The following is a 10,719-nucleotide window of genomic DNA, read 5'->3' as shown; positions in this document are numbered from 1 at the left end:
GTGTATCAGGTGATTGATCTTTGTTGGGGTATCACGTGGTTGTGTACATGTTTTCAACCATCACTATCAAGGCGTTCAACCACAAACAGTCCACATGAGTATCTGTGAGGAATTTGTTATATTACTAACAAATATATATTTTTTACACATCGCTGGGTTGATATACTGTATAAAATGAGTGAATTGAATGAATGAGTTTCAATACAGTTCTTTTTTTATTGAGTAATTTCAGGAATACACACTTATGAAATCAGCATACATGTAATGATTACCTCAGTGAAGCATTTTTCTCATAACTGTTATAAATATAGAGATCTGATGAATCTATTCATAAAAGGTTATAGATTAAATAATTTCCCCAGCTGTGTTTTCACTAAGTGCCTTTAGAAAGAGACAAAATATATAAAAAACCCACCGAGCATAAACACAAGCCTTGAAAATACCCCTCCGCCTTTCTAATTGCATTTCTTCATCCATCACCCATCTGTCTATCCATTACCCATAATTACTTTTCACATTTGTACATGCAACTATCCATCAACATTTTCTTTCTTTCTTTCTTTCTTTCTTTCTTTCTTTCTTTCTTTCTTTCTTTCTTTATCCATCCATACATACACTCACCCTGTCCTTCATTTATGCATTCACTTAAAAAAATCTCACATTGTTTTATAGATCTATTAGTCATTATTTTTGTCGTCGTTCACACACACACACACACACACACACACACACACACACACACACACACACACACACACACACACACACACACACACACACACACACGCGCACAAGCTTGTTATTGATCTAGCTTTCCACTAGAGGGAAGCAGTGTGTTCATGGGCTGTGCCCTAAATACATTTCACAGACACTTTAGAGACACTGGTGTGAGTGGAGACAGAGTGGGATTGGAACACAGCCTTTATGAGTAGAAGGTGAGGACGCTCTTGTGGTTTCCGCGCACCAGCAGAGTCGGAGGAAGGTTTTTAGTCAGAGCCTCCAACCATGACATGTACAGGTGATCAGATACAGAACCTTTCCTTGCAATGGGCATGCTCCTGTAACACACACACACACACACACACACACACACACACACACACATTGCATTATCATCATGATTATACAGGACAATGATAATGAAGAAAATCTGTGTTTAACTTTAATAATAATAATAATAATAATAATAATAATAATATTAATAATATGTGAGTATGAGAAGAGTGTGTGTGTGTGTGTGTGTGTGTGTGTGTGTGTGTGTGTGTGTGTGTGTGTGTGTGTGTGAGAGACAGGTGTGTGTTACTTACACTATGATGAGTTTAGCAGCTCTGGAGCTCTCCTGCAGTAACTCATTCAGACGCACTTGAAGACTCGTCTGTACAGAGACAACAAACGAAACATTTACCCATTTATTCATTAGTTCATCTCTTTATCCATCCATCTGTCCATTCATCCATCTAACAATCCATTTATTCACTCATTTTTAAAAGCCATTCATTTTTCCTTTCATTTATCATTCATTCAATCTCTCAACCACCAACACATGCATCCATCCATTTACTTCTCCAAAAATCCATCTATTTATTCATCCCTCTATTCACTCCCCACCACACCTGTGTTAGTGTGTGTGTGTGTGTGTGTGTGTGTGTGTGTGTGTGTGTGTGTGTGAGACCTTCTCCTCGAAGCGGTCCAGCTCAAAATCTGTGATCTTCCAGGGATTTTCCTTCCTCAGAGCTTCAGCCTGAACCGTCTCCTTAGAACCTTCATACAGCCGGAACGGTGCAATCATGTCCTCAAACAACTTCCAACTACACACACACACACACACACACACACACAAGTTAATGGCAAAGGACAACCAAAAGTCATGATCTAAGAACATTCCTAATAAAGCAAACACACACACACACACACACACACACACATACTTCTCTGATGTAGGCTTGATGTGGAGGTCTGTTATGATGGTAATGTTCATGCATTTGATTCTAAATCTTTTCAGCATTGACTGAATTCTGAAACACACAATAAATGAAATACATTAAACACTTCAGGCTTCGTGTGTGTGTGTGTGTGTGTGTGTGTGTGTGTGTGTGTGTGATTGTTTATACGCTTCTCTCTCCTGCTCTACACATTCCAGTTGTCCAGCGATGAAGATACGTAGTTTACAATCTCTCCACTTCTTCCTTGTGGTCAGTATGTAGGGCAGTAACAGAGTCAGACCTGCACACACACACACACACACACACACACACACACACAGAGCAATGCTGAGTTCTGGATTGTGATTGGTCAGATTATTCATTGTCTGTGTGAAGTATACACTCAGTTCTCCAGGTGATTTTCTGATTGTTTTTTCTTCTGTTTTATTGCTCGTTGTTCAGCCAGAACCTGTGCTGATGTTCACCATGACTCTGCCTAAGTTTGAGCTTGTTTATCTCATAATAAAGAGTTTCTCACATCTGTCTCTGCCTGCCTCTGTGGCATGTGGCACTTTTCTGACTAGGGGTAAAAATGTTTATAGATGTCATGGTTTAAACGGATCATTCAGGACCTAAAAGCACAAGTTCAAACTGTTAAAACTGCTATCAGACCTTGTTGGCCTCAGACCTCCACCAACCTGAGTTATTAGACTGGATTATAAATCAGTAAGTGTTGTTTGATATAAAAGTATGGGAAAGAGTAGTGGAAGCCAGGCTGAGAGAAGAGGTGACCATCTGTGAGCAGCAGTATGGTTTCATGCTGAGGAAGAGCACCACAGATGGATTATTTACTTGGAGAATGTTGATGGAGAAGTATAGAGAAGGTCAGAAGGAGCTGCATTGTGTGTTTGTGGATTTAGAGAAAGCGTACGACAGGGTGGAGAGAGGAGTTGTGGTATTGTATGAGGAAGTCTGGTGTGTCAGAGAAGTATGTGAGGGTGGTGCAGGACATGTATGAGGACAGTGTGTGCAGTAGGAACGACAGACTGGTTCAAGGTGGAGGTTGGACTGCATCAAGGATCGGCTCTGAGCCCTTTCTTGTATGCAGTGGTGATGAACAGGTTGATGGACAGTTGATGGACAAGGTCAGACAGGAGTCTGATGATGTTTGTAGATGATATTGTGATTAGTGGGTGAGAGTAGAGAGCAGGTGGAGAAGAGCCTGAAGAGGTGGCGGTACACGCTGGAGAGAAGGGGAATGAAAGTCAGTAGAAGTAAGACAAAGTACAGTGGAGGGGTGCGGTTGCAGGGAGAAGAGGTGGAGAAGGTGAAGGAGTTCAGGTACCTGGGGTCAACAGTGCAAAGTAATGGAGAGTGTGTTAGAGAAAAGAGTGCAGGCAGGGTGGAGTGGGTGGAGAAGAGTGATAGCAGGAGTGATTTGTGATAGAAGAGTATCGACAGCACAAGTAGGACGTTTTGGAGACAAGGTGAGGGAGGTGAGATTGAGATGGTTTGGACATGTGCAGAGGAGGGACATGGGGTATATCAGTAGGAGAATGCTGAGGATGGAGACACCAGGAAGAAGGAATAGAGGAAGAACAAAGAGGAGGTTTATGGATGTGGTGAGGGAAGACATGCAGGTAGTTGGTGTGACAGAGGCAGATTTAGGGGACAGGGGGGTATGAAGACGGATGATCCGCTGTGGCGCCCCCTAATGGGAGAAACCGAAAGAAGAAGAAGAAGTGGTGTGTGATATCAACCCTCCCTCCCTCTGACTTATACCTCCATCATCAAATAACCACCACACGTCAATGGTTCCTTTCTCCTGCTTCCTCTTAAACTGAGAGCTGGCCTCCATCAAACGCTGGTTCATCTTCATCATATCTGAGGACTGGGGCAATTCCACAGCTGGGGGCAGAAAGAAGGGGCAAAGAGAGCAGGTATATGAAGTCAGTAATTTAGGTAGTTGTGACAAGCATGGTGATGATGTAAAGCTATATGATGTAGATGATGACGCTGTGTGTGTGTGTGTGTGTGTGTGTGTGAGATTAGATTTGAGAAGCACAGATGGTTAAAGTTCTTTGTGCAGAGTAAGAGATGAGTGACAGAAAGAGATGAGTCTAAACCTGTAAAGAGACTTGCGTGGTGGGCGGGGCTATAACTATCACCTGTACAGAATGCAGTTGGTACCTTTAGGAGTCGGCTCTTTATTCGACTTTCTGTATCTTCTAAAAAACCCTTTATCTCCTTCCTGAAAGCCCGATTCCTCCATCTCCATCACCTGCTGCTCCAGGAGCATTCTTTCCATCTCCTCTGTACAGAGACATCACACACACACACACACACACACACACACACACACATATATATTATATATATATATATATATATATATATATATATATATATATATATATATATATATATATACACACACACATTTACATACACACACACACACACACACACACATACACACGTGCAAACACTCATTCCCCCAACATTAGTTTGTTTTTTGCTTGTTGTATTTGTTTGTTTGTTTGTTTTGTGTTTGTCTGTGTTTGTTGTATATTTGTTGTTTGTGTATTGTTTGTTATTTGTGTGCTATTTATTTGTGTATTGCGTGTTGTGTGTTGTTTACCTTGAGCTGTGAGGATGTGTGAGATGTCGAGCCCCTGATTAATTCTCAGCATCACCATCCCATATTCAAAATCAAACGCATCACTGAACACAACACACACGACAGTATTATCAGAGTGAGGAGTAGCTGTCTCTCTCTCTCTCTCTCTCTGTGTGTGTGTGTGTGTGTGTGTGTGTGTGTGTGTGTGTGTGTGTGTGTGTGTGTGCATACGTACTGCAGAACTCTGACATATGCCTGTACATTTTCAGTGTTTGCTGTCTTCCAGTCTCTCTTAAACCCCAACATCAGTGTGTTTGGTCTCAGTCTCCCCAACCCTGATGCCTGAAACCATCACACACACACACACACACACACACACACACACACACACACACACACACACACACAGTGTCTGTATTGTGTTATCAAACGCGCTGTTGTTATCCATACTGATAATGACGTTCTAATACGTTTCAATACGTTCAAAGGAAACCCTGATCACTTTCACTGCAGGTCTAGATTAGATTTGCTTATCTCCTGTGTCTGATCTAAGTTATCTGTGACCCGATGGGTCATGAGGAAAACATTCACCACGTAATAAACGATATATAATTCATATTATAAACGGTATGAACTTCCTGATCTCCAGAGAGGAAGTAACAAAATATTTGTACTTAAGTAGATGTTTCTGGTATCAGTTCTTTACTTCACTATTAAAACTTTTTATTTTCACTCATTACTTTTTTACACAAATATCTGTATTTTATACTTCTTACAATTTCAAAACAGACTCGTTAATTTAGTTTTAATCTATTTGGTGAAATGTACATTTTTTTTTTGTTTTTTGTTTTCAGCACAATAACGTTTCTTCTCATTGTGCTGCTTTTTCAATCCACTGGTGGATCTTCTCCTGTCTCTCACACACCACAGACGTAGACTAGTTTCTGAAGCTCACAATGAGCAGTAAGAAGGCAGTAAGAAGTCTGGGGTTAACGTGGATGAGACAGAGGGAGTCTTTGATGAGAACAGAGACATTCCTGATCACCTGATCATCATCATCTTTTCTCTGCTTGTGTTCTACATGGTGGATCTTCAGACTGGATACATTCATTAGAGAACAACATTTTAAATTTGTTTTATATGAATATATTAATATGATGTGAGGTTCAGTTTTCAGCGTGACACTAAAACAGGTAGTAATAATCACTAGTTTTTACTGAAGAACATGTCGGAGCCCAAAATTCTTTACTTTAACTTGAGTGAAAAAGTGCAGTCAGAACTTCAGCTTTTACCAGAATCTTTTAAAACACCAGTAACTGCACTTCTACTGAGTGAAGGAGGTGTGGACTTTTGCCACCTCTACTAATCTCTGATTTATTTATCTAATACCTGTAACAGACTCCGGGCTCCATGGTGAAAGCTGTCGGCTGCTACAGCAGTGTAAAACGCTTTCCTCTTCTGCTGATTGAGCCACAACTGATTCTGTTCCATACAATCACTCAGTTCCTGCTGTCTCTCTGTAGTAGGACCCTGATTTCACACACACACACACACACACACACACACACACACACACACACACACACACACACACAATAAACACAAAATACTTACAATGTACAACCTCTCAGCTCCTGCTCTCTCTCTGTACAGGGGCATAGATTACGCGGGGGACACGGGGGACATGTCCCCTGCACTTTTTATAAAAAGTTAATTCGTCCCCCTCACTTTTTTAGTGGAGGGAAAAAAACACTGCACATTTCATCCCCCACTTTTGAAATGATACGCCCCTGTCTCTGTAGCTCTCTCCCTGATCAAAACAATCACAAACGCTGAAACTCTGTATCTCTGTACACACTGCTGTAAAGATTATTGAGATAAAAAGCTCCAGATGTGCAGAGGTGTATAGTACAGAGAGATGAAGGCAGAGGTTTTCTCACCACAAACAATTCACAGGTGATGCAGAGGCCGAAGTTTTTGGTGAAGGAATGAGCGAGGTCCAGTAGAGCCGGACGGCTTTTAGGAGCTCCAGTCAACACGATGCACTGAGGCCTGAGCCACAAAAACACTTTCATCAAATCAACAATCAATATCTTTATTATTCAGTACTTTTTGATGGGGTAAGTTTTTGCCCCAGCCTTTTTATACCTTTGTGTCTGTACTGTTCATGTGGATTATGGTATTTACAGAAACTACTGTTTCTACAGCAGGAGATAAAACTACCTGTTAGAGATGGTAAGATTCAAAGTTGAATGGGTAGTATAGAGGGTTGGAGGGGTAGTATAGAGGATTGGAGGGGTAGTATAGAGGGTTGGAGGGGTAGTATAGAGGATTGGAGGGGTAGTATAGAGGTTGGAGGGTAGTATAGAGGATTGGAGGGGTAGTATAGAGGTTGGAGGGTAGTATAGAGGATTGGAGGGTAGTATAGAGGTTGGAGGGTAGTATAGAGGATTGGAGGGTAGTATAGAGGTTGGAGGGTAGTATAGAGGTTGGAGGGGTAGTATAGAGGATTGGAGGGTAGTATAGAGGTTGGAGGGTAGTATAGAGGATTGGAGGGGTAGTATAGAGGTTGGAGGGGTAGTATAGAGGATTGGAGGGGTAGTATAGAGGTTGGAGGGTAGTATAGAGGTTGGAGGGGTAGTATAGAGGTTGGAGGGGTAGTATAGAGGATTGGAGAGGTAGTATAAAGGGTTGGAGGGTAGTATAGAGGATTGGAGGGGTAGTATAGAGGTTGGAGGGTAGTATAAAATTTGCCTAGTCATTGCATTTCTACATCACCACGTTACCGTGTTAAGCGTACTTTCACGTCAGCTACAGCAGCGCGTTTATTAATAATCTTCCGATATTACGATATTAGATAGATCTCCGTCAGACCCGCAGAGCTCGACTGGGCCACTGAACATCTAGAAACAACGTTACGTTACACTCTAGATGATGTAGCTCCCTTAAGACCAAAATGATCAGGAGAAAAATTAGCACAGTGGTATAATGATCATACGCACCTTAAAACAGAACACTCGAAAACTAGAACGTAAATGGCGTCAAACAAAATTAACAGTATTTCAAATAGCATGGAAGGAGAGCCTCCTAAATTATAGAAAATCTCTTAGTGCTGCCAGATCAGCATATTTCTCCACCCTCATAGAAAATAACAAGCATAATCCTAGATTTTTATTCAGCACGGTAGCAAAATTAACAGGGAATAAAAGCACTGCACTCACATACACACCATCAATAGGTAGTAATGATTTCATGAACTTTTTTAATAATAAAATTGAAAACATCAGGCAAGAAATCCAGGCGGTTAATATAAATCCAAATTATTTTACAAGTAACCCTGTAGACAGCAGTGTCATTATAGCAGACAATCAATTACAAAGCTTCACTCCTATTCATGAGAGTGACTTAATTTCATTAATCTCCTCATCAAAATCATCAACCTGCATTCTCGATCCCTTGCCTACAAGTTTCTTTAAACAGATAGCTCCAGAGGTAATCAAACCTGTTTTAAAAATAATTAACTCTTCCATTAGCACTGGTTATGTACCTAAATCCTTCAAACTGGCAGTTATCCACCCCCTTATTAAGAAACCTGACCTTGACCCATGTCAGTTGTCCAACTACAGACCGATATCAAATCTCCCCTTTATATCCAAAATTTTAGAAAAGGTTGTAGCACAGCAGTTATGCTCACATCTGCTTATGAATAACATTTTGAAATGTATCAGTCAGGATTTCGGCCTCATCATAGCACAGAGACGGCGCTAGTTAAGGTGGTAAATGACCTGTTATTGGCCTCTGATCAGGGTTTTGTCTCCTTACTTGTTTTGCTCGACCTTAGTGCAGCTTTTGACACCATTGATCACACTATACTGCTTGCTAGACTTGAGAACGTTGTAGGAATAAAGGAACAGCTCTCTCTTGGCTCAGGTCTTATTTGACTGATCGCTATCAGTTTGTGGATGTAAATGGTGAGTTCTCCACACTCTATGAGGTAAAGTTTGGTGTTCCTCAAGGATCTGTCTTAGGCCCACTGCTTTTCTCTTTATATATGCTGCCTCTTGGTGAAATTATTCATAAACATGGGATTCGCTTCCATTGCTATGCTGATGACACACAGCTGTATATTTCAGCAAAGCCAGATGAGAGATCAGCTTAACAATGTTGAGAAGTGTGTAAAGGACATTAGACAGTGGATGCTTAATAACTTTCTTCTGCTCAACTCAGATAAGACGGAAGTACTTTTACTAGGACCACATGCAGCTAGAAATAAACTTTCCGATTACGTAGCATCTCTGGATGGTGTTTCTGTTTCAGCATGTACGGCTGTCAAAGACCTTGGTGTGATTATTGACCCGAGTCTTTCCTTTGAGTCTCACGTGAATAATATCACCAGAATCGCCTTCTTTCACCTTAGAAATATTGCTAAGATTAGAAATATGATGTCGTTACAGGATGCAGAAAAACTAGTTCATGCTTTTGTTACTTCTAGATTAGACTACTGTAACGCTTTACTGTCTGGGTGTGCGAGTAAGTGCATAAATAAGCTTCAGTTAGTCCAGAATGCAGCAGCAAGGGTCCTCACTAGATCTAGGAAATATGACCACATCACCCCTGTTTTAATTAGTCTACACTGGCTCCCAATCAAATCTCGCATTGATTATAAAATATTACTACTGACGATAAAGCACTTAACGGTCTCGCACCGCAGTATCTGAGTGAACTTCTGTACCAGTATGATCCTCCACGCCTACTTAGATCAAAAGGTGCTGGCTATCTGTTGGTTCCTCAAATAATGAAGACTACAGCAGGGGGCAGATCTTTCTCTTATAAAGCCCCACAGTTATGGAACAGCCTTCCAATCAGTGTTCGGGACTCAGACACAGTCTCAGTGTTCAAGTCGAGGTTGAAAACTTATTTATTTAGTCAAGCCTTTTATCAGTAGATTTTCTTAGGTAAAGGCTCAGATCTGGAGGAGCATGGATATAGAGTGTTTGGTGAACTGGTATATTTGTATGCTGTCGCCCTCACATTCACACGCTCACTCAGGTTTGTTGACGGTGGTGTGGTGGGTCGTCTCTTATCCCAGAGATCCCTCATGTCTGTGTTACCTTCTGGTTCTCCCTTTTAGTTATGCTGCCATAGCGAGTCTTGCCGGAGTCCAAACTGCACAGTGACATTAACTTTCATACAACAATAGTTACACTTAATAATCCATATCCTTCTCTTCCCGTCACCCTCTCTCTCTCTCTCTCTCTCTCTCTTCGGTCGAGTTAAACATGCTCCTGAGGCTCCAGTGACCACTGTTCCTGCCCCTCTCCCCTCCATGGATCTTCACACTTCTGTGGAGCTCGGGACGGTCTCTCATCAACACCTTGGGTGGTTCCATGTAATTCCGGAGTAGAACGGGTGCTTTGAGGACGGATTGGACTGTAGTTGGTTTTGGCGGTCTGCTGCACTGACTCGGGAGTGCAGTTTGCTTCTGATCATCATCACTGTACCCCGCAACTTTGCATATATGCTTCAAATGGACATTTGGTGCAACCCAGATGAGGATGGGTTCCCTCTTGAGTCTGGTTCCTCTCAAGGTTTCTTCCTTATGCCATCTCGGGGAGTTTTTCCTTGCCACAGTTGCTCATCAGGGACAAACATACTTACAAAGAACATATTTACATTTAATCACCACATTATCTGTGTAAAGCTGCTTTGAGACAATGTTCATTGTTAAAAGCGCAATACAAATAAACATGAATTGAATTGAATTGAATAGTATAGAGGATTGGAGAGGTAGTATAGAGGGTTGGAGGGGTAGTATAGAGGATTGGAGGGGTAGTATAGAGGATTGGAGGGGTAGTATAGAGGATTGAATGAGTAGTATAGAGGATTGGAGGGGTAGTATAGAGGATTGGAGGGGTAGTATAGAGGGTTTCAGGGTAGTATAGAGGATTGAAGGGGTAGTATAGAGGGTTGGAGGGTAGTATAGAGGATTGGAGAGGTAGTATAGAGGGTTGAGGGTAGTATAGATGATTGGAGGTGTAGTATAGAGGTTGGAGGGGTAGTATAGAGGATTGGAGGGGTAGTATAGAGGACTGGAGGGTAGTATAGGATTGGAGGGGTAGTATAGAGGATTGAGGGTAGTATAGAGGATTGGAGGGGTAGTATAGAGGTTGGAGGGTA

General features: G+C 41.6%; 1 protein-coding gene and 1 long non-coding RNA gene across 3 annotated transcripts in view; one reads left to right on the top strand and one right to left on the bottom strand.

Annotated features, from left to right (window-relative positions):
* Window positions 1–772: 772 nt before the first annotated feature.
* Window positions 773–10,719, bottom strand: part of slc12a1 (solute carrier family 12 member 1) — a 29,422-nt gene continuing 19,475 nt past the window's right edge. Inside the window, exons 16-26 of the mRNA XM_046864308.1 lie at window positions 6,483–6,594; window positions 5,932–6,072; window positions 4,778–4,884; window positions 4,564–4,646; window positions 4,113–4,235; window positions 3,705–3,830; window positions 2,112–2,223; window positions 1,929–2,015; window positions 1,673–1,808; window positions 1,308–1,375; window positions 773–1,058 (exon numbers count right to left, since the gene is read on the bottom strand). Of these exons, the coding sequence (XP_046720264.1) occupies window positions 923–1,058; window positions 1,308–1,375; window positions 1,673–1,808; window positions 1,929–2,015; window positions 2,112–2,223; window positions 3,705–3,830; window positions 4,113–4,235; window positions 4,564–4,646; window positions 4,778–4,884; window positions 5,932–6,072; window positions 6,483–6,594 (1,231 nt within the window). The 3' untranslated portion in view covers window positions 773–922. The remainder of the gene's footprint in view (window positions 1,059–1,307; window positions 1,376–1,672; window positions 1,809–1,928; window positions 2,016–2,111; window positions 2,224–3,704; window positions 3,831–4,112; window positions 4,236–4,563; window positions 4,647–4,777; window positions 4,885–5,931; window positions 6,073–6,482; window positions 6,595–10,719) is intronic.
* Window positions 6,601–10,719, top strand: part of LOC124395632 — a 4,339-nt gene continuing 220 nt past the window's right edge. Inside the window, exons 1-3 of one of the 2 annotated variants that reach the window (XR_006927650.1) lie at window positions 6,601–6,893; window positions 10,320–10,516; window positions 10,716–10,719. The exon at window positions 10,716–10,719 is cut by the window's right edge and continues 35 nt beyond it. This is a non-coding gene — a long non-coding RNA (uncharacterized LOC124395632). The remainder of the gene's footprint in view (window positions 6,894–10,319; window positions 10,517–10,715) is intronic. The other variant, XR_006927651.1, reaches the window with a different exon arrangement.

Source organism: Silurus meridionalis, chromosome 13 (assembly GCF_014805685.1).
Source record: "Silurus meridionalis isolate SWU-2019-XX chromosome 13, ASM1480568v1, whole genome shotgun sequence".
NCBI classification, from domain to species: Eukaryota; Metazoa; Chordata; class Actinopteri; order Siluriformes; family Siluridae; genus Silurus; species Silurus meridionalis.
This window is presented reverse-complemented; position numbering and strand designations above follow the sequence as displayed.